This window comes from Brachyhypopomus gauderio, chromosome 6 (assembly GCF_052324685.1).
Source record: "Brachyhypopomus gauderio isolate BG-103 chromosome 6, BGAUD_0.2, whole genome shotgun sequence".
Taxonomy (NCBI): Eukaryota; Metazoa; Chordata; class Actinopteri; order Gymnotiformes; family Hypopomidae; genus Brachyhypopomus; species Brachyhypopomus gauderio.
This window is the reverse complement of record NC_135216.1, coordinates 20,529,153-20,552,343: the sequence shown is the minus strand read 5'-3', so window position 1 is coordinate 20,552,343 and position 23,191 is coordinate 20,529,153. Positions and strand designations below refer to the sequence as shown.

The following is a 23,191-nucleotide window of genomic DNA, read 5'->3' as shown; positions in this document are numbered from 1 at the left end:
TGATATATTTTTTTCTGTTTTGCATTCATAACATATACTTTCTGCTCTTGGATTTACTTTTGCTTTTGTGGAACTATTGAAACAAAAATCACACCATACACTTCAGGTATGCAGACAGTGATATTTACTGCAACATGTAGTGCACAACTGCACATCTGTCGTTTTTTCAAAACCGTGATATGCATCTATAGATGGATGGAAAAATATAAGTAGTTGTTGTGAAGTTTTTCAGTAAACTGGTTAATGAGGATCATGGCCATTACATGCACACACTACTGAATAACAATCCCCCTCGAAGTGTCCATGCGGTACCGAACAGAACAACCATTACAAATTATAAGTAACTATACTGCAAGCACTAATTAATTGAACAGTTTATGTCCAATATGAAGAACACAACATACACAAGTATTTAATACATCTGTATTCTGTTTAGCTAACCACTCCTAACATCAAATCATATCAAATCACCTGGATTTTTGCTTCTGCAGCGAGGGGTATCTCGTGGATATTAGCACTGAGGCACCCTCCTTATGTGCACAGAGAATAGCAATTAGCAAACGTGCGTTGATATACCAAAAATAACTTGCCCACTAAAACAAGGAGCTCAAAATAAACTACAACAGCTAAACAGCGAAATTCCTCATGCCAACCTGAGAAAATTAGACTAAAGATGTTCAACTCGGCTGAGTAACTTTAGCTAGCTACGTTAGCTATGGTGTTAGCAAACACTTTCTCTTTCGAGTTTTCACTAATTAGCTTCGCCTAATTCCCCACTCAAACTACTGAAGGGCACACATACTCATTTTTACTCTAAAGAAGCAAACAAGAGCTTACCTTAGTTCCAGACACACTCCTATTGTAACTTCCAGAAGCTGCTCATCCGTGGCATCTGCAAGGTGTCTGAAAATGGCGCGTTCAACGCACATGCGCGAAGTTAAACGCGACACACTTTTGGGGTTAAATTGTACTTAGTATTTTCAGGTTTATGTACTGTGACCAAAGAAAACGTTGAAAAATAACTAGGGTCTTTCTAATGACATTTATTCACACCACAGAGTTAATTTATTACATGAACAAAGTGTGTATATGTTTACATTCTTACTTAAAATATAGTTATATAATTTTAATATTACAGTGTCAGACTTAATGAGAATTAATTACATATATTTTACTACAGCAAAAAGTTCGTTTTTTCAGTGTAGATTTTTATGAGAAACATTGGTTACCCCAACTGACATTTATTGACAAACAATTGACAATTAAAGTTGGAAGTCATAAACAGGGTTCGTACGGTCATGAAAAACCTGGAAAAGTTATGGAATTTGAAAATAGCAATTTCCAGGCCTGGATAAGTTTTGGAAAAAATAAAAATACTCAAATGTTTTGGAAAAGTCATGGAAATTTGCTTGACACAATAAATGTTTGTCGTTCTGATAACCGGAAGAAATATATATATAGCTTTTTTTTTCATTGTGCGGACCGCTAACGTAACTTCACACGTTAGTTGCGTTAGCGACGGACTCCAAACGGAGCTGTAGATTGTACTTTGACATGTAAATCAGCGTAATGCTGGTAAATGCCGATTCAACAATGGCTGCTTCAGTTGGACAAATACAAGCTGTGGTTTGAGAAAGACAAGGACGCGTGCAAAATGTGCACTGTGTGGTTAACCAATCGGTTAACGATGGGGTTAGAGACTGAAAAGTCTGTCGTAAAGCAGTTTTCGTCGTTAAGCGTGACCCTAGATTTAGATACGCTTTAATCATAAATACAGTATAGAAAAAAACTGCGTGCGTACAACGCGAGAAAGAGCGATCGCGTTGTCGAGATGGGCTACGGTGGAGGCTGCGCTGCTTCAGCTTATCATACACGATACACCACTCCACTACACTCCACTACACTACACTCCACTGTGCTGCCACTGCACCTTCGCGCACCGCGCAAAATTACGAAAAGTCGGTTGTAACTCCAGTCCGTCGTTAACCAGACCCGTCGGTAAGCGGGGACTCACTTTTAGCCCGGATACGGCTTATAGCTACAACATTTTCCATTAAAAAAACATTGTAGGTGCGACGTATATTGATATTGAAAATACGGTAAATGTTTATTTTTTCAATTAAACCACGTGGCTTTTCATTAATTTATGATATACTGTGGAATTTTGGCCTGGATTTTTTCTTATTTTTCATGTCTACACATATGTTTAGAGAATGTATAGTCATTGAAATTTGCCTGAAAGTCATGGAAAAGTCATGGAAATTAATTGTCAAAAAAGTGTATGAACCCTGCATAAAGTTAAATGATTTAGGTGTTTTAATAAATATTATCAAAATCTAATAGATTGTTTTAATACTATATAAAATTAACAATGAAGAAACAGATTGATCTCTGATTGTAGTACACAGTACAGGGGCGGACTGGGGAGAAACAGTGGCCCGGGAGTTCCTGACAGACTGGCCCACTACTATATTATATGTGTGTGTGTGTGTGTGTGTGTGTGTGTGTGTGTGTGTGTGTATATACACTGTATATGAATCTATACATGGCACGTAGTGTATATGACAGCTTTTATTTTCATATGGACAATATTACTTCCAGCAATAATATGATTACAAAGCCACATAGTGGCATAACAAAATAACTAACAAACTTAACAACTTGACCCTGACAAAATACAGGGGAAAAACAACTGGAAAGCTACTGAAAACTACATTGCTCACTCAGTGAGTAACCTTTGCAGCTTTTCTTTTTTCTCTCTCTCAGCTTTTCAGCGCCACCTTTACGTTTCGTAGTTTGTTTAAACCCTGGCTTAGACTGCTCCATCTTTATGGCAATGCGGACTTATTTTTTCACGTTTCAGTAGTGTCAAACGTGTTGTGGAGGGATCACAAGATGAGTTAGACCCTCAGTGGGATACAAACAGGGAGATATAATTAATGTGGCATTAGTATGGACAAATACAAGTTTGTGACTACTTGTACTATTAATAAGTGACACAGCTGCTGTATGTTTTCGTAGTCCATCCCGGATTTTCTGGGACAAGTTGGTTTTTTTTCCTGATCTCCGCTGCATACCGTCAGCCCGCATCAGCTGGCCCAGTCCGCGCTGAGTAGGTTTGCCTGACTGGAGCGGGGGAGAGGTAATAGGCACCATTAAACAGCAGTGTGACTACGGGCCGGAATGGCAATGGCTCCTCCACGGGCTGAGCTAAACCATCGGCGGCGCGGCTGTCCACCGGGGAAATCCCCGCTAGTAATGTATGCCAGTCCGCCCCTGGTACAGTAAGAACAATTCGTACACCTTATTATATCAACAATCAAATGGAAAATGATGTCTAGCAGACAGAAGAAAAACTCAATTCAAATTGTACATACATTGTGCATATGAGATGTTTTGAACATTCCAAACATCCATATCTAAGTGAGAAAGGTGACAACCCTCTCCTTTGTCTCCTTTGCCTTCATTCTTTCACTCACTTTCCTTATTTTTATGAACCTTAGCTTCTCCCTTTTCTTCAGCACTGCTCTATGTTTGCTGGTACTTTTCTGCACTGCTCTCACATGAGTGGAGGGTGTCTGTGGTCTCTTTAAACTAGTCATGATCAGCACATAGTCATGATCAGCAACATACACTATGGGCTCTGGAGGGCCATTAAAAGCTGATCATCTGCTGTTGAATTCAGTGATAGAGGAGTAAGATTCAATACTTCAGCAAGCACCCTTTTTGTCTTCTCTTCTCTCTGTACTGCCTCTGAAACTGCTTCCCTCATCTGCACCTGTGTTTCCGTGGGCAGATCTGTGACTGGATGTTTGTGATCTTTCCCTGTTTCTTTCTCTTTGATAGCTAAAGTACAGAAGATGACTGAAACTGTTAGTCTAATGTCCAGGGCCTTAATTCGTCTTCCATTTTGACTTCAAACCTCTCAATAAAACTACCTTTTTAGGAGACCTACATCACTGATTTTACTTTCCAATGAAACACTGGCATGTGTATGTGAGGGTGTATGTAGTGTATCTTTGCCTCATTTTAGCAAAGTAATTTGCCCTTGCAGCAGGATTCACATTAACACGCGCTCTGTGGTGAGCCACTTTTTCTTTATTTGTAAGAGGTATCTATTAGAGAGAGTTTGGTGTTTGCATACACAGGTTTCCACCTACGTACTTCTTGTTTATGTGCAATATCCTATAAAAATGTGAAATTAAAAACAGATTTAATTTAGAGATTTTATAATCATTTCATTTCAAGCTGCATATTATGGTACATTATAATTGCAATAATAACAACATACTGGCCTGCTAACATAGGCAAAACAGTTCAACATATTGATTTTAAAATAAAAACATGAAACACAAATTTAAGATGTAACAAGAGTCATTAATGAGTGACAGTGTATGTACTTTTTTTTATTCACCTCTCCCCAAGGAAGGTGTATGTGTTTGTGTGTGTGTGTGTGTGTGAGAGAGAGAGAGAGAGAGAGAGAAAGGGAGGGAGAGAGAGAGAGAGAGAGAGAGAGAGAGAGAGAGAGAGAGAGAGAATTAGTTGATGTTGTCAATGAGTATCAAAATCTAGGATGATGTTAGTTAACAAAATTCTAACAAATACCCAATAAGACAGCTGGTATCAGGAATTTTGTTAGGCAAAAAATTCCAACAAATACCTAATAAGACAGCAATGACCTGGTCAAGTAAGCCAAATGATTCTCACATGTTCCAGTTATTATAATTTCTTATTTAATTTTATTGATAATTTCATAAACAGAGGTGTCAATTCCAGGTTCAGAAAGTAAAAGTCCTCACCAGGATTTTGCTCAGGCTTCCTGTATTTTATTGATTCCACTAATTTTACCTGTATTGCACTAATTAGAAAATCTAGCAAGCTTGAGCAAAATCCTGGTGAGGACTTTTACTTTCTGAGCCTGGAATTGATACCTCTGTTCATAAATAAACTGTTAGGAGAAGGCTCGTTTTGAGATAGGCTACAACCGTTTTTTAAGTTCAAGTCTAAAACTAATCAGAGGATACACATTTTTCAAGCTTATTTAACAGGTTATATATGTATCTTTCACGGCAAATCTGATTTATCTCAGACACCTGGTGGTGAAAAATGTAGCCACATGATCAAAAATTATTTTTCCGGTTAATGATGGGGGTCGCCATTTTCTCAAACCAAGCACATGCGCAGAGAATCGCTGTCGTAGTGACTTCGCTTTTTTCTAATGTAAAACGATCGACGTACTCCACATATTCCATAAGTATTCCAGTATTTACCTAGAAATATTAAAATGATTGGAATTTGTACAATCGACCACAAAAACAGGAAGCATCGTGATCAAATAATATTCTAACGGCAAAATTCGGGCAGCTTGTTTCACGTGATTCTTTTGTCCAATCAGAGTGTGGCTGACATCGCTAGGACATGCTTTGTCTTGGATAATTCCTTGAAGATATCGACAGATTCTTCTGTAATACTTTATGGCTTTATTTTGATAGTGTCTGTTACCCGTCATGTCATTTTGACAGTTTCTGTATTTGTATGACATTCACGGGCTTTCAGTTTTTGTAAAAAAATCCGTGGCTATCTTATGCCACTTATAGTTATGTGAATATCACATGACTTTTCCCTCCCCCTACTTCGATCCAATGAATGGGGAAGAAGAAGTCGGACATGTTGGAAGGAAATGTGTTGAATAAAGAAACGTGGCCGAAGAAAAGAAGAAATGGGGGAAATGTGTCAAGTATGAGGATATCAACGTCAGCCTTAAAAAAAAGTTTATTTAACATCGATAGATGTATAGGGTGTTTTTTATATTATTAGGCTTAAATCTTTAAATTAGTAGATTTTTTAAATTTTACAATGTATGCATTTTTAAATGTTGTATAATCGTTTGTTTTTTATTTACAATCGATCTCCTTTAAGATCTTACCTATCTCTCATTTTCTTTTGAGTGACATTGTTAAAAATAAGTAACCTTTGTGGGGGATGGGTAACAGTAATGGAGAAAATTGTTGCAACTTGAATGTGGATGGCTAGGTATCTACATTGCATTAAGAACCTTAAAACGTTTGCTTGATATAGTTATAGTTATATAGCAATATTAGGATGGTTACCCCGGATTTTGTTCAGCATTGTAGTTGTGTGTCCCTCAGTTTCAATGTAGTTACTACTTTGGATTAGGCCCCATCGTATACAAAGATCAAGGGTTAGTTAGGCTGTGTATTATAGTCTCTTTTCATTAGCCTAAAAATACCACGTAAGTTACTATTCCCAAGTTAGTTACTATTATTGCTGCCTGTAAGATCGCTTTGTGACCATTTGTATTTTGTCTGTTTTGGGTGCGTCGACTGGCTTTTCTTTGATAATTTAAGTGTTATTTATTTGTTGAATGTGGAACTAGTTTGCCGTTTATGATTTATTTTACGGTAAGATATACATATGCCGAAATTGCTGCGTCATTTTAGGACAGACCGTGTTCCTAGGCCGAATAATGAAGAACGTCTTTTAGTAGAGTAGAGCTTCGATATACTTAATTATTTCAGTTTTTACATAACTGCTCGAAGTGATTCCAAACGTTCGGGTGGTGCAGAAACTTTGTTTTCGAGTATAGATGATGGTTGGGGATTTGCAATTACGCAAATTTACCATTTATCTGGTTATATACTACGAATGTGGTGCTTATGGGCGTTTTTTTATTATCGCGGTGATGTTATAAAATGGCGCCTTTGTTGAGGTGGAGCTGCTTTTGCGCGGCCTAAAGTAGTCTTTGAGTGTTGCTTTTGTCCGATACCCGGGACTAATCAAATGAGCCAATGGGGTACCTCAAATCTTCCACGGTTGATCGGGCCTACGTTTTTGTGACCGTTAAACAATATTTGTGCATGCATATTTACAGAGTATATAGAGTGGCGGTTATGAACTTGTACCGAACTGAACAAACGCCTTATACTTGATGTTTCTGTTGCTTCTGCGTAAAACATGGCGTCTCCTGCCCGTTTTGTGTAGTCAACTAAAACGAATGAGTCAACTTTTGGGCTTTTAAGGGCGTGGCCTGTGTGACTGACGACCATGGTTGCGTATAGAATACGCGTAGGCGTGCGCGCGTGGAGTTGCATTAACCAATGAAGTTGTTGTAAGGTGTATAAAGGCTCGGGTGGAGCCATTGCGTCGCCATTTCACTGTAGCCGTAGCTGGGAGGATAAAGGAAGTTAGAGGAGTGAGGTCGGGCGGATCGGCGATTTGAAGGCACCCGGTCTTTAAACAGAATCCGGATCCATCCTGATGGAGGTGGTCATAAGCCCGCCCCTTGACAGGTACGGATTGGATTCATTAACGTTAAATTTAAGATTTTTACGAATATTTGGGCTGACCGATTGACACGATATATATATTTTGTTGAACTATTTCATTATCGCATGTAGTTTTTTTTTGCAGTCATGTAATTACGTTCTGCATTTTGTGCATGTTAAAACTTTTTTTAGTTGTAGCCAATTGTATTTTAATACTGTTTTGAACTCTGACGCACCAGTGCGCAGGCGCCATCAGCCGATGCCCGTCCAATCTAGCAACCCGGTTAACATTAACGTAGAAAAAGAAAAGAAATAGACTCGGTAAAATGAATGACCGCTACTCCTTTTTGTTTAGGTGATGCAAAGCTTATGGAATCCTTAATTGTTTTGCATTAGACTCGATAACGTCCTGTCTGCTAGATGCAGAATTCTCATGGCCAGTGTTGGCCAATATACTCCGGAATCCAAAGTCGTTGGTTAATTAAAGTGCATCCTCTAAATTGTTAAACAGCCCGTCGTTTAGGGAATTCGGTAAATGTGGAAAATCTGAACTGCCAGCTGTTCTCTGTTGTGGGACCTTTTAGGCGGTAGCTAGCTTCTGCTAACCAGCTAGCTTGTTGGCTAAGCTTGCGTATCTGAGCTTAGGCTATTTTAGCTAAGCGTAGCCAACAGGCTAGCTTTTGGCAGTTTTAATGCGGCAGTGTGTAGTTAGCGGTCGCACTTGATAAGCTTAATTGTTAGGCTCTCCTTGTCAGTTGAAAGGGTTTGGTTATGGAGTCTCAATTCAACTCTGAAAACTATTTCTGAGTTAATACTTGGTATCTAGCAACTATTGAAGTTAGCTAGCTTGGTGCTAGTTTTCACGCGTCTAGGTAAACATAATGACTATCCCATTACTTGAAGCTACACAGCATTCGGCTGTGTACATGGGTCCTACATCCAAACAAGATTTTTTTTTTCTATAAATGTTCTAGGTTTACCGTCAAATGTTTTCGACATTGTTCTCGGGGTTTATTTGTTTGCTAATCTGATTAGCTTAACGAACTTTTAAAAGACGTTTTAATGTCTCCTACCCGAAACTTTAACGTATAGCCAAGCTAGCTGTACCTACTGTTTTGAGACTCAATCGGTTTAGATAGATTTCTAGAAAGGAGGATAAACCTACTTAAGTTTTTCTGCTTTTCTTTTCTTTATGCTACTTTTTATAGATTTACTGTGAATTTTATTGTGACGTACAGTTTTTGATAATAAAGAGTATTTCCAATGGCAACCGTTTGAAGCTTGTATCATTCACTTAGTGTTAACATTTTATTAGGCCAAGTGCAGTTATTGGGGTACTCCTCAACATTAAATTGAAATGAAAATATTAGATCTTGCTTGTACTTGCTGTAAATAAAACATGATTTATTGCACACTTGTATTTCCATTGGTCCTCAGACAGATGACCTGAGTAATCTTTAATATTGAACTTTGTGAAATACAACTGATTTTAGTTAAATGGCAAGATTTTTTTTTTTTTTTACTTATAGCAACCCCTCTAGGTTTTTACATCTTGTGGTCTGATCTAGACAAACAAAGGTGAAAGTCTTGAATGAACCTATTAAACCAGCGCTGCAGATCACACAGCTGCATGCTCATGGATATAGAGGGGTCTTTCTTAATTTAGTGATTGCCTAGAAACTTGTATTCAGGTAAGTCAGGTTTGGATAGGAGGAGTCCTAGCCATCCTTTATGGGAAAGGAATATTGAATCTATTTGAATATTTTACATGCGAGTATGTAGTTCTTAAAAGTAATTGTAAAATGTGTTTCCCTTATGGTGGAATGGTACCGGATGAAAGAAATGAAACGGTCTAGTTATGCTGAAGGAAAATTCAAATTTCAGTTTGTAAAAATGCACATGTGGTCATGCATCCAGTTCTATAATTAAATTAATTATTGCTTTTTGTGCAGCTTCCATGTATTTTCTAGGCTTCCTTAGTTTCCATGGTAATGAAGTCAATGAGTGCTGTTTTGTTGCCAAAGGACAAAAGCAGGCAGTCAATTGTGCAATAAAGAAACTTAAACACATTTATACCCATTTTTAATTGATGTGCAGAAAATAGTTATAGGAAAGAGGCTATCTGTTTGGGGTTATATTTCTATTGAAAAATATTCATAATTACTAATGTAAGGCCAGCTGTAGATTGTTGGTCAACATAGGTTTAGGTATGAACCATGTACTCATACAGCATGTATCTTTTGAACTCTAGTTATTAATACAGTATTTTATGCAAACTTTTGTTTGGGATAAATTTTGTTAGTGCTAGTATTTTCTGGTAATTAGAGAGTTTTCTCTCATGAATATAATTAAAGAAGTAATGGAGGAACTGAACTACATAGTCCAGTAATTGTTAAAACTCTTCTCTGTATACCCCTGAAGCCAAACCTGATCTGTGCAATCAAGGAACCCATTCAGTTTACATCTTTTTTTTTTTTTTTTCCTTGCAGCTCTATGGGTGGGGGTGACATAGGTGTTCAGGGAGTCACAATGATGGAACAGCCTATCTCTGGCCCTGGGAAGCGCATCCGCAAACCATCACTGCTCTATGAGGGCTTTGAGGGGCCTGCACTCCCCCATGTAACCCCCCTCGGACCACCCCGGCCCCCTACTCGAGATCCAAGCCGACAGGGTCGTATGACCAACCAGCTCCAGTTCCTCCAGAAGTGTATGATGAAGTCTCTATGGCGGCACCATTTTGCTTGGCCTTTTCATGAGCCTGTTGATGCTGCAAAGCTCAACCTGCCTGTGAGTAATTTTACCTAAAGTATAATGACCTAAATATCAATGCAAAGCAATATGCTGTTAATCACCATATTGGTTGTATTTAGGATATTTCTAAATTTAAACAACTATTAATTTGTGGTACCTTTTTTGGCACAAAAGCCACATGAACAAGATTTTCCATTTTTTGCCATAGGACTACCATAAGATAATCAAACAGCCTATGGATATGGGCACAATTAAGAAACGACTGGAGAACAACTATTACCGCAGTGCTACTGAGTGTCTGCAAGACTTTAACACCATGTTTACTAATTGCTACATCTATAATAAGGTAAGTCATTTTCTTAACCTGAATCTGTATGTCAGATGTTAACTCCCTGTGGTTCAGGTGGCTTAATTTAATGTCATGCAAGTAATTCAGTTTTATTGCTGGTTTTTTAAAAAACATATTCAGCTTAGTCAGTGCATGCCTTGATGATCAAGATATTCATAACCTTTTAGTCTTATCTGTATTTTGTGTCCTTTGATTCTGAATCTACCTGTAATTGTCCCTAAGCCAACAGATGACATAGTTTTGATGGCTCAGTCTCTGGAAAAGGCCTTCTTACAGAAGGTAGCACAGATGCCCCAAGAAGAGGAGGAGCTACCCCCACCTGCCCCACGTGGCAAGCCTGGCAAAGGCAGTAAAGCTAAATGTACTTGCCAATATAGCTATTACGTATTTAAGCTTTGTGATAAGTTCTCTACCATGTAAATGAAATTTTAATGCTATATATAAGAGTATTTTCTTTAATTTATTATAAAATCCAAATGTGAAATTTGCTCTTTATTTGTTTATTTCTCAGTTTCAGGTGGGATAACAACAGCTCACCAGGTCCCTGCTGTATCGTCGGTGTCTCAATCTGCATACTCTCCTCTTACCCCGGACACGCCAGACTCGCTTCTCTCCACTCAATCACAGATGCTACTAGCCAAGAATCTACTCCCGACTCCCCTCAGTGCCCCTGCATTGATGGGTTTGCCCCCCACCCAGCCCACTGCAAAGGTAAGTGACTATGAGAACTGCCTTTAAAGCCCCGTAACGCAGCAGAGACCAGATTAAGTATGATAACTTTTAGATTCAGTAAGTTATGTTTTTGATAACATAAACCAGAGATCATGCCAGGTCAGAGTTTTGACCAACTAGCCAAGCTTCGCTAAATAGAACCGCAAACCAGCAACACATTGTTTGGCCTTATAATTTTTTTTCCCACTTGTCTCCAGAAAAAAGGAGTTAAGCGCAAAGCTGATACCACAACCCCCACGACCATGGCCATGCCTGTCACCATTGGTGTGGGGGGTATGGGCCTAGGCATCGGCAGTGGAGGTGACTCTCCTCTGACTCTCTCTGCTCTTGGAATGAACCCCAATCATGACATGGGGCTTGGCACGGGCCGTGGCGGAGGTCTCGTTGGAGGGAAAGCCCCAGCAAGGAGAGGAGGCAGCGGTCGACCCATCAAGCCACCACGGAAAGACTTGCCGGACTCTCAGCACCAGCATCAGCCAGCACGGCGGGGGAAACTTAGCCAGCAGTTGCGATACTGTAATGGGATCCTCAAAGAGCTGCTGTCAAAGAAGCATGCAGCATACGCCTGGCCTTTCTACAAGCCTGTTGATGCGTCTTCATTGGGGCTGCATGATTACCATGACATTATTAAGAACCCAATGGACCTCAGTACAATTAAGGTGCTTAATGTAGTTTCACTTGGATTAACCTGCCATTCTAAATTATAGTACAGCTGTTCTATTTACTTATATCTTTATTGTATTTTTCTACAGTGTAAAGTGGATCAGCGGGAGTACAGGGAAGCACTAGAATTTGCTGCTGATATTCGAGTAATGTTTTCAAACTGCTACAAGTACAATCCACCCGACCATGACGTTGTGGCTATGGCCAGAAAACTACAGGTACAATGCTTGGTCACTTAATTTTGACCTTTTGTATTGGGTGTAATACATGACCTAATTTATGCTTTCATAGCAGATTAGCAGCAGATGGCGCAATAGAATGCTTGATTCTAAATAACTGACTGCTTCAATCTACTGTTTTTAATATCAGCATTGCCAACAAAAGCTTCATTCTCCTTCAAAACATTTACCATAAATGGAACTAGTTTAACACTATAGCACTATTACTTCACCATTAATTACCTACTGTTGCTACAGGTTATTAGTGTTGTCATTAATTTATGGAACTAGCTTCACAATAAATTGAAATGTTTAAGTAGGCTAGTATACTAGTTTGTTGCTGTGCATTTTTTCTGTGTTGCTATTCACATTTGATAGACATTGTTTGTGGTGTGGTTTTAAATAAATTGTGTAACATGGTCATAACAAAATGGAAACCTCAAGGCTATGGATCTTGATCATCCGGTTGGTGTTAATTTTACAATAATCACAGACTGATTGTACATTATCCATTAATAAATGTTTCTCATTTGTATTTAAGGATGTGTTTGAATTCCGTTTTGCCAAAATGCCCGATGAGCCCCAGGACTCCCTCAAATCTGCATCCCTAGGCAGAGGTCTAGGTGGTGACTCTTCATCTTCATCCTCCTCTTCATCCTCCTCTTCATCTTCTGAGAGTGAAATAAGCAGCGAGAGTGAAAGCGAAAGCAGCCCAAGCTCCGACAGTGAGGAGGAGCGAGCACACCGTCTGGCTCAGCTCCAGGAACAGGTCTGTACACAGGTAGACACTGACACTTGATATTGAGCATCTACAGCAGGTGCATACAGCAGACCCGCACACAGAGAAGAACAATGGCCATGTAGGCACCTAACAATTTCTTGCTTAAAACCTCAAACCATCTGTGGTAGCTGATGATTCATTTCTACACCCCTCCACCCTTTTATGACTTATCAGCTGAAGGCGGTACACGAGCAGCTGGCTGCTCTTTCTTCGGACCCGATTATCAAGCCAAAGAAAAAGAAAGAAAAGAAAGACAAGAAGAAAAAGAAGAAGCAAGAGAAATATAAGCGCAGCAGGGCTGTGGTGGATGAGGAGGTAGTCATCCGGACACCTAAAATGCCCAAAATCACAAAGACACCGAAGAGTAAGAGTAGCAGCAAAGTAACTGCAACCTCCACACAAGGCAAGAGGGGACCCAACAAAAAGAGCAGCAAGAGCAAGTATGGCTGTTGCATTACACTTTAATAACTGTTCTGGTTAAATTGTCTATTTCTATAAACAAATTCATCATGGTATATTCCTGAAATTTCTGGTTATTTGTATCTTGATCTCTGCATCATGTATGCATTTACACATTTGCAGAGTAATGTCAGATTTTGCACTCATTCATTTCACAAGAACAATAAGTGAATGCATATTTGATATTATACATTTACGTTATTACTGTGATCTTGTATAAAATCAATCATCCATCCATTCATTTGTTCTTTAGATCCTCAAAGAAATCTCAAGCAACAAGTTATGCTTCTCATGCTGTGGACCTCCCGCCCCACTACGACTCTGAGGAAGAGGAGGAAAGCAGCCCTATGAGTTATGATGAGAAGCGACAGCTGAGTCTGGATATCAACAAGCTTCCTGGCGAGAAGCTTGGTCGTGTGGTCCACATAATTCAATCACGTGAACCTTCATTGCGGGACACCAACCCAGAGGAAATAGAGATTGATTTTGAGACGCTGAAGCCATCTACACTGCGGGAGTTGGAACGCTATGTCATGACATGTCTACGCAAGAAGCCTCGGAAGCCATACCGTAGGAGTCTGTTTACTTTAACTTTCAAAGCGCAAAACACAATGTGCTGATGTCACACCAATATATATATATATATATATATATATATATATATATATATATATATATATATATATATATATATATATATATATATATATATGTATATATATATATATATGTATATATGTGTGTGTGTGTATGTATATATATTAGGGGTGGGCATAGATAAATTTTTTTTATCTAGGTTAATCTATATTAAAATGGCTCATATGCGTGCTACCCAAGTAATGACTAAAAGTCAGTTTTTGAGAGAGGATTTCTTAATACAGAGGGTGCATTAGACCAGGGGCTCATCTCCTGTTTCCAAAATGCATCAATGACTGCTTGAGAAAGCTGTTCTACTTTGATACTTGAAGAAGAAAAAAAAACATGCTCAATAAAATGTAGGCTACTCGTGTTCAACGGTTTATTCAGTTAAACATGAATTTGTAAGCCTACATACTGTACATTAAATAACATGTTTATTCAGCTAAACATTATATTTGAAATGTAAGCCAACATTTAGTACATATAACCTCACGGATGTAATTTTCAAAAGTCAGTTTTGGTCCTCTGTAGTTTTAACGGTTAAAACAGTGGTTCCCAAAGTGGGGGGCGCGGAGCTATTGCAGGGGCGCGCTCAACTCGCTCCCTTAAAGAGACAGTACACATATTTCTGGCCGTTACATACTTTGTACTCTGCGTGATGTCTGCGCTTGCAAACTAGCCGCATATGTATTGCTGTTTCTCTTATTTCATCTCCTTATTTATTTTAAATTATATTTAAAATTCTTGAACCATTTAAAAGGTTTCTTGCAGTTTATTTTTTTCATGTTTGACCAAAGTTGTGAACCTATTGTTTTTGTAAGTTTTCAACACATCCCTAGTCAATAGGGGGGGGGGGGGGCGCAAAAATATTCTCATCTACTAAAGGGGGGCACGGCAGAAAAAGTTTGGGAACCACTGGGTTAAAAAGAAATATTTAAATAGCGACAAATCTAGCGCTAGGACCATGCAGAAAACGACCGCTCCGAGCTCCTCTCCGGTAACACTTTACGTTCCTAAAAATGAATTTTCCATGAAGCAAACCTGGCGACTTCGTGGCTGCATCCATGTAAAAACACGTACGATTTGTAATTCACAGGTTTAAAAACTCATTCTCGCCCCTACTGTGCAATTTGGTTAGGAATACAGCCGAGCTAAACTATCAAGTTGAAAGTCATCATAGTTTGCTTACCCATTTTGACCCAGTTCCCAACCCAACTTTAAGAATAGATTAACGGCGATAATTTTTATATCGCCCGATAAGAGTATCAAATTAACGACCGCAAATTAACGGCCCACCACTAAAATATATATATATATATATATATATATATATATATATATATATATATATATATATATATATATATATATATATATATATATATATATATATATATAATTTTTTTTTGACTGACATGCCCTTGAGCAATGCACTTAACCTCAACTGCTGTCCGGGCTAGGGCTGCCCACCGCTCTGGGCACATGTTCACCACAGCACCCTAGGGATCACTAGTGTGTGTGTTCTGACCGCACAGATGGGGAAAATGCGGAGGGCTATTTTCGATTGAGGTGAAAATCACAATTGACAATATTGCAACTTAACTAACTAAAAACTAAAGTTTTTTTGTATAAATTTGATAGGACTTTACTTTCAAGATTTGCACATATTCTGTGTCATCAGACTCTGCTGACTATTTTGCAAGGCTGACCCTTGCAAACAGGTGGCCATGTGCAGTGTTAGAATAAATACTACCTGTAGTGCAAGTTGTGTGCATGTAAGCTACAAGCTAGCAAATATACTTTGAACTCCTTAAAGACATTCTGTCCCAATTTTGCTCCTCACTTGCCACACTTGACTGCCCTTTAGCCTGCTGGGGGAAACAGACACCATTTGCTTTGATTTTGCTCTCAACTTTGGAAGGTTGCTTATTTTTAATGTAATTAATGTAATTAATTGCAGTTACTGTGGCAGATCGGCATTTATTTCAGTTCTAGAGTTTTCCAAAATTATTTTTATGATGAATGTTACAACGTTACACACCATGTTACAAATGTTTACTTGGAGTACATAAAGAGAACATCCTAGGAACAAAATGGTGCCAGTATTTTATAAGATTGGTTTAATAAAAAGTCAATGAAGTAGCATAGTTTATTATATAGATTATTAGGGATTATTGGTGTTAAAAATCACTTTAGGTGAATCTACAAATACTGCAACCAATTCTTAACCCAGAGTGATTCAGTATTACTACAGTGAGAAAATGTAATGCATAACTTGCATGCAAGATGATTTAAAATGTTTTTTGCAGTACCAAAGAAAGGTGGCGCTGGCAAGTCCCGCGAAGAATTGGCTCTGGAGAAGAAGAGGGAGCTGGAGAGGCGACTACAGGATGTCAGTGGCCAGCTCAATTCATCCAAGAAACCCCCCAAAACCAAAGGTAAGAAATTAATGTTAATATTAACACAGTCTGTGATCAGATCCAGGGTCAATATATACTGTACTAACAGCTGACTTTGTTGCACTCACATATTAAAAAAAAAAAACATTTCTAACATGGTGCATCAAAGCAAGATGTCTCTTGAGCAAGAGCCAAGACAAAAGACCTGGTCATGCACATACTGCATAGTTGCATGTGACATGTTTGTTTAGCATTCCCCTCTAGTTTATTTACTTCCCCCCCTTGGTTAAAAAAGATTACTTTTGAGAGAGGAGTCATTGAACCAGTACATAGTTGTCCATGTGTTTGTTGTGGAGTATGGAAAGATTGGAGAGATGTCTAGATAGGCTCTTGTTGCCCAGACAAAAATATATGCAGACCTTTGTGAATGAATGAATGAATAAATAAAGAGAGAAATACCAGCCATAGTCCTAGGCCCTAGTCCTAGACCATTCTGCTCCCCCTGTGGGTGCTGACATGGTAGGAAGGAACTAAATCTTTTTGAATATATTTACAACAGGTTTTGGTCATGTTTTGCTGTGTTTTTGTGTGTCATTTTTATCCGTGTAGTTGGATATATGATGAGATTTACATTTGAATATATTCTGTGAATATAGACTTGCAGATTAGTTGCTATATTATCTCTCTCTTTCTCTCTAGCAGACAAGCCCAGTGCAGCAGAGCCTCATGCTATGGCTTCTCGTCTTAGTGCCAGCAGTTCTAGCTCTGACTCTTCCTCCTCCTCCTCCTCCTCATCCTCCTCAGACACTAGTGACTCAGACTCAGGTTGACTGAGCATTTAAGAGAAGTGGACACACTTGGATGCTCATGCTCAACTAGACTTGCAAAGGAGCCACCATTCTGTACTGCACTGGATGACAAGGGACTGGAAAAAGTGTAAGAAGTTGAGTTAGTAAAGGATTAAAGAAGCGGGTTTTCCATGTTTGTTTGTCTGCATATTGGTGGATGAACAAACCGGTGATGCAATTGCCTTTGCTGCTGGGAGTGAAAAAAGTTTTGAAGGAGGCATGATTTCAGGAACATTTTGTGGAGGAGGAACAACATGCTCGCTTTTCTGCTGGATCTTCATTGGTCTTTTGTTCATCTTTATAAATACACGTACACGTATTTCTGTGTGTATGTACATATATATCTTTCTTTTATAAAGAAGAATTTAAATTAGTTCCCTAATAGGGAACAACAAATTTGTCTTGGGTGGACTGATTCTTTTTAAATGCTGTTTTCATAAAGAGTAAGAAGGGGTGGAGCTGTTGTCAGTTTTGTTTTGAGTGGGTGTGTTTGTGTATACTTGCTTTACATTCAGAATTCCAACCTTGTTTTGAAAGACTTACCTAAACAAAAACTGAGACGATGTTTTGTAGCTTGACCCTCAAATTATTCATTTGAATAACCTTCACCAACAAGACCAACTATTAAAATATGAGTCTTAGAAAGCTTTTTAATATGATGTTTTTTATTGCTTGTAAAATGCCAGGAGCACAAGGATGTAATTGCAGCATATCAGGCCTTTGGAGGTCCAGCCCGTTACTAATATTTTCAGTGCTCTAATCACCTTTATTCTTAAAGCACAAATCTGGATATATTCAATACGTTACAAGTGCAGAATTACATTTTCATCCATGAAGACTTAAAAATGCACTACTGAAGGTGTAATCCATTTGTGTATTCAGAAGCGTTCATAGATCAAACATACAGTTTGCTTCAGTATATAACTATAGCTATACATAATAAAAAGGGGAATGTATAAATCTTTTAAGAAAAAGTTGTACATATGTAAGTTGTACAACTTTTGAGCCTGTATCCCAACTGGTTTACTGACCCTCCCTACCATGTTATGCTATATTTTTGCTCGGCATTTACTTAGATTCCTTTTTCCCCTCTACTATTGGATCTAGTACCTGTCCCATAAATACATTGATTTGATAGGTAAAGAAAATGTCAACCCCCAACACACAAATGAACAACAAAAAAAACCTTGGCTGCAAGCATCATCTGAATGGGTACTTTTTACATGGGACTTTCATTTGAAAAGTTGTAATAATAAAAAATGATGAGCTGTTCATAATAATGTTGATTTGTTTATATTTTGTTTTGAATTACATTATTTACAAGATAAGTCACTCAGTGTTACTCAACATTATTCATCATCAGGGCGTCACAGTTTCATACTTTATCCTGGGATAGGTATATGTAGATTCCTGTAATAAAATGTCTGTAACAAAAACATTAACATTTTTTCTTTTAGATGTTCAGAGTCCAGGAGAAAGATTATCTCATTTAGTTGATAATCATGTTTGGTTATGAATAGCAAAAATACATAATCAGTACTCTTATTGGAGTTTCCATTACAGGTAAAAATGTTTTTAGTATAAAGTTCAGGAGACTAACCTGTCAAGAAGGTATGCCACATCACTGGGGGTTCTTGTCTGATGTTCCCTCTGTGAAGGATTGCCATTGTTTCAGTTTCTGACTGCACCTGTTTTGAACCCTAGCCTTCCTTTTGTTCTTTACTGTCTGCACTTTTTCTTTTTCTCTGCTTGGTTTGGACAGCTTTTTGATAACCAGACTTGATTGTTTAGCAGACTCCTTTGTGTTATTGTGCTACATTGTGAATAAACCCTACTGATTGATCCAAAAATATCTGAGTCTGCTTCATTACATAGTAATAAGTTTTATTTGTATAGCGCCTTTCTCATACTCAAGGTTGCTTTCCACATAGTAAACAAAAGTCAGATGCAAATTAACACAAGTTATTACTGGAAATCACGTGAAAAAGATGTTTTAAGTTTGGACTTAAAGGTAGAGAGTGAAGGACGAAGATGGAGCAATTAGGGTAAGGCATTTCATAATTTTGGGACCAAGGAGCTAAAGGATATGCTCCCTGCAGAGTATAAAATACAAGTAAACAAATGTACATTAAAATATATTAAATCTTAATTCACCCAATGTCTTTTAATGCATTTGTTACTTAATGTGCCCTCAAAGCCTTATGCTAATGTAAGTTCTAGAGATTTCATATGATAAAGCAGTCTCAGAAATTTCTTTCACACCTTCATATTTATTCCAGCTCTTAGTTTCCTTGTTGAGGCAAGTGAGCTAGTTGCTATGGCCAAAGGGGACAACATTAGTTATTAGAGGGTAGGGTGTCCTAACTTTTTCCTCCATTATAATATGCATTTTGGTAATTTCTTTTGTCATGAGTAAAACGTTGTTCATTTTTGTTGTTTTAATTGCAATTAAATGACTTTCTTTTCCAGAAATAAACAAAGACATTGATATGTGAACATTTCTTAATAAAGAGCTGACTATTTAATGGGGTGTCAATTTTTTCACATGACTATGTCTCTACCCAATTTGAACCAGAATCCCGATGTCTTATAGCAGATAATGCATGTGTATGGCTGGCAATTTTACACATGCGTGTGTAAATCATGGATCGACGAGATGCAGATGCTAACACAGAGAAGAGCAATGTTTAATAAGCGATGTTTAATATGTAATGGTCATAAAACCAGTACATATGTTCATACTAACAAACAGAAGACAAACCAAGCAGACAGAACTGAAAAGAAATTCTAACAGAGACTAGAATCTAACAAATAATCTCTAACAATACAAATATATCAACAGCTGTGGCAAAAAAAAAAAAACCAGACATTTTGTCAAGTCAGTAAAGAAACAACACTTGGACACTGGAAAGTGAAAAAGAGAGAAAAAAAACTTTATTGCAATACATCTTTGTATTCCCTTTCTATACTCGTCCAAAAAGTGAAAGTGACCAATCAAATCACTTTGTTTTTAGTCCACATCTTTTCTGAGAATTCACCATTGGCTTTACCATTATCTTTAAGTCTGATGCAATATTTTTTTAGAAAAAATAGGACCTCCCATAGGCCTTATTGGCTCCTTAGGGTCCATCCTTTGAGCTTCATTGGTTAGGGGTTTCTCCCCTTCACACACCGGCATATGTACATAGGACATATGTACAGGGGTTGGACAATGAAACTGAAACACTTCATTTTAGTGTGGGAGGTTTCATGGCTAGATTGGACCAGCCTGGTGGTCAAACTTCATTAATTGCACATTGCACCTGTGAGAGTAGAGTGTGAAGGTTCAGTTAGCAGAGTAAGAGCACAGTTTTGCTCAAAATATTGCAATGCACACAACATTATGGGTGACATACTGTATATAGGCTACAACATAATATAATCCTGATACCAACTGTTCAGAGACTGCAAGAAACAGGGCAGTAAGATACAAAACTAATTACCATCAATTAGCTACTTAGTATAATAGTGGTTTCAAAATGTGAGGAATACTTTTAACAATTGACAGAAATGGCATGCAAGGCTATGCCGCAGGAAGTGTCTGAACATACAGTATATTAAGCTTTTTATACTGTAATCTTTCGCCATCTAGCGGACTTTTTAATGCTTTGCGGCTCATCATGGCGGCACCCTATCGACTTGTATCAAGGTTGGCGGTTGTGTCAGGTTAGTTTTCAACCGTCACATTTTTGTTAGCGAATTAGGGGAAGAAACACGTCTTAACAGGACTTCTAAACACTTAATAAACAACAAACATTTCCCGTTAACAAAATAAGAGGCTTTAAAAAGCCTCTTCGTTTTTTAACAGCATAGAAACAGTAAAATGCTAAGCGAGACAGTGAGATTTATTTTGTGCAAGACGACATCAGGATATATTAACTAAATTATCATATGTTGGTCACGTAAGTGTATGTTCACAGACTAAACAGCATTGCTAGTTCAATCTAACCCTTTAGTCGTTTGCTGCTGGACAGGCAACGTATCATTCGTGCAAGCAAGTGGTACTATATCAACAACAGGCCGTCGCAGTATTTCCTATTAAGCTTTCAGTAAACTAGCATATTGTGGTTTACTCGATAATATTGTAGATTAATATTTTAATGGGCCAAAACAATCGTAAATAAGGCCATGTGTAGTGTTTTATGTTTGTTTGGGAAGGGCTGCTGAAGCTCTGTGTAGAACCAAAAAAGTTAAACTTTATTTTTTGCTATAGGTACCGTCTTGCTAGAATACTGTAACTTCTGCTTTGTTTGTCACTATATTAATGTTCATAAATAAATGTGTATCTGCTGCATTTGTAATGGCAGGATGTATTTTGTAGCTATATCCGGACCACATTTATTTTGGCATTTATCATGTATGTACATGTATGTACTATGTTCATTATCTATTATTAACAATGTGTTCTAAGCAAAAGGAAAGTTATGGATGCAGATATCAAGCCATCTAGATAGTAGATGCACATACTGTGGCATACACTCACTTAACATAGGCCCACGTAATCCTACAATAACCTTACAGTTGGTTTATTAAAAATGCTTTTCAGTAAAAGTTATCAAAAACTCCAAGAAAACCAGGACATTTCCTCACTTAAAAAAAAACCCCAGGATGCCAGGGACACGATGTGAAATACTGACATCCCGGGAAATACAGACGTTTGGTCATCCTTCTAAAATGTCTGTACATTTAGCATTGACTTTAGTCTTCACTCATGGAGACTAGCCCAATCAAGTAAATATCTTACACTTTTATCTTTACTCCACCAAGCATGAGTGCTTGGCCATGGAGACCCACTTCATGAAGCTGATTCACTGTTCTTGTGCTGATGTTATTTCATACTTTGGAGGTCTGATGCAAAAGAAGTGACTGAGCTCTTAGATGCTTCAATTTTACAATTATTAACAGAGTTTTATGTTGGCTAGTGTTGCACGGTATACCGATACTAGAGTAGTATCACAATACCTCGTTATTAAAAACGGTACAATACCCAATTTGCTTAGTATCGGTGCTATAGGGCTGTGTGTTTTTTTTTTTTTTAAAGAGCAGTATTTCCAAAGAGTGCCACACAGCGGCAGTGTGCGCGTACAGCAGTGCAGTGCTTGCCTACTCTCTGCAGAATAAGAAGAAGACTTGTAGGATGGCTGCTAATACAAGCAATATTGCAAACCGTCCTCAGCTTGTTTAAAAAAAATACACGCACGAAGCGAAATATGGAATTATTTTGCATACATATTAGACAGTCACATCAAAACCGGTCTGCAAACGGTGCTTTAAAGCTGTACCAACCAAAGGAGCCAATCGATTCTTTTTACATAAAATGCGCTTTCGTTTGACCCAGCCAAGCTGCCGTAATGCAGAGAACAGTTTGTAATGCTAAAATGGCAGCTAAAGCAAACGCAGTGTGTTCGCAGCCCATCTTAATAAGCAAGGAAAGCAGCAGAAGTGCTGTGTGGAAATACTTTGGATACAGATGGAAAACCGAAGGACATGAACAAGCCAGTTTGCAAGCGGTGCTTTCGGAACATTTCAACGAAGGGTGCTAAAGCCTGGTTTATACTTGACGCGCCACGAGCAGCGCGAGGGTCTGCGCGATGAAAATTATGTAATCGCGGTGGCCTCGCACGCTGTCGACTCGTGAGGTCGTGCACCTCTCAAATTTTGTAACTTGGTGCGCGCTGCAGCGCAATGAACAAAGTCATGTTTGCAGGGTTCATACACCTTTAAAAGATGGAATTCAAGCACTTGTACATCACTTTCAAGGTCCATTTCAATATTTCCCAGCACGTTAAACTTAATTAAGTTAAATATTTATACATATACTCGAAATTATTCGCTTTTTCATCACATTATTTAATGGTTGTTTATTTTCAAAACACCCAATCTTAACGTCTTCACATTCTCTCATGTATCGTCCTGGAATTACAAGAGGCTCATATTTGTTAACGTAATACAAGAGAACTGTTCAGTCAGACAGCTATTTGCTATCAAGCATTTTCAAGCACTTTAACCTAAATTCCAGCACTTTTC

At 38.2% G+C, this 23,191-nt stretch overlaps 2 protein-coding genes across 5 annotated transcripts in view; both read left to right on the top strand.

Annotated features, from left to right (window-relative positions):
* Nucleotides 1–5,396: 5,396 nt before the first annotated feature.
* brd2a (bromodomain containing 2a) lies at nt 5,397–18,986 on the top strand. Of its 3 annotated transcripts, none has more exons than XM_077009538.1 (12): nt 5,397–7,310; nt 9,776–10,073; nt 10,246–10,383; nt 10,609–10,747; nt 10,898–11,097; nt 11,316–11,777; nt 11,871–11,999; nt 12,541–12,768; nt 12,955–13,220; nt 13,493–13,809; nt 16,188–16,316; nt 16,980–18,986. In XM_077009538.1, the coding sequence occupies exons 1-12, from the start codon at nt 7,279–7,281 to the stop codon at nt 17,105–17,107; spliced, it is 2,466 nt and encodes an 821-aa protein (XP_076865653.1). In that variant the 5' UTR covers nt 5,397–7,278; the 3' UTR covers nt 17,108–18,986. The 3 variants fall into 3 exon arrangements, with proteins under 3 accessions (XP_076865653.1, XP_076865654.1, XP_076865652.1); XM_077009539.1 differs by having other exon boundaries at nt 5,398–5,737; nt 16,977–18,986; XM_077009537.1 differs by having other exon boundaries at nt 5,398–7,310; nt 16,977–18,986.
* A 1,753-nt stretch (nt 18,987–20,739) lies between these two features.
* The window catches only part of hsd17b8 (hydroxysteroid (17-beta) dehydrogenase 8), a 42,894-nt gene continuing 40,442 nt past the window's right edge, over nt 20,740–23,191 (top strand). Inside the window, exon 1 of one of the 2 annotated variants that reach the window (XM_077009534.1) lies at nt 20,740–20,830. In XM_077009534.1, coding sequence (XP_076865649.1) covers nt 20,785–20,830 — 46 coding nt within the window. In that variant the 5' untranslated portion in view covers nt 20,740–20,784. The remainder of the gene's footprint in view (nt 20,831–23,191) is intronic. The other variant, XM_077009536.1, reaches the window with a different exon arrangement.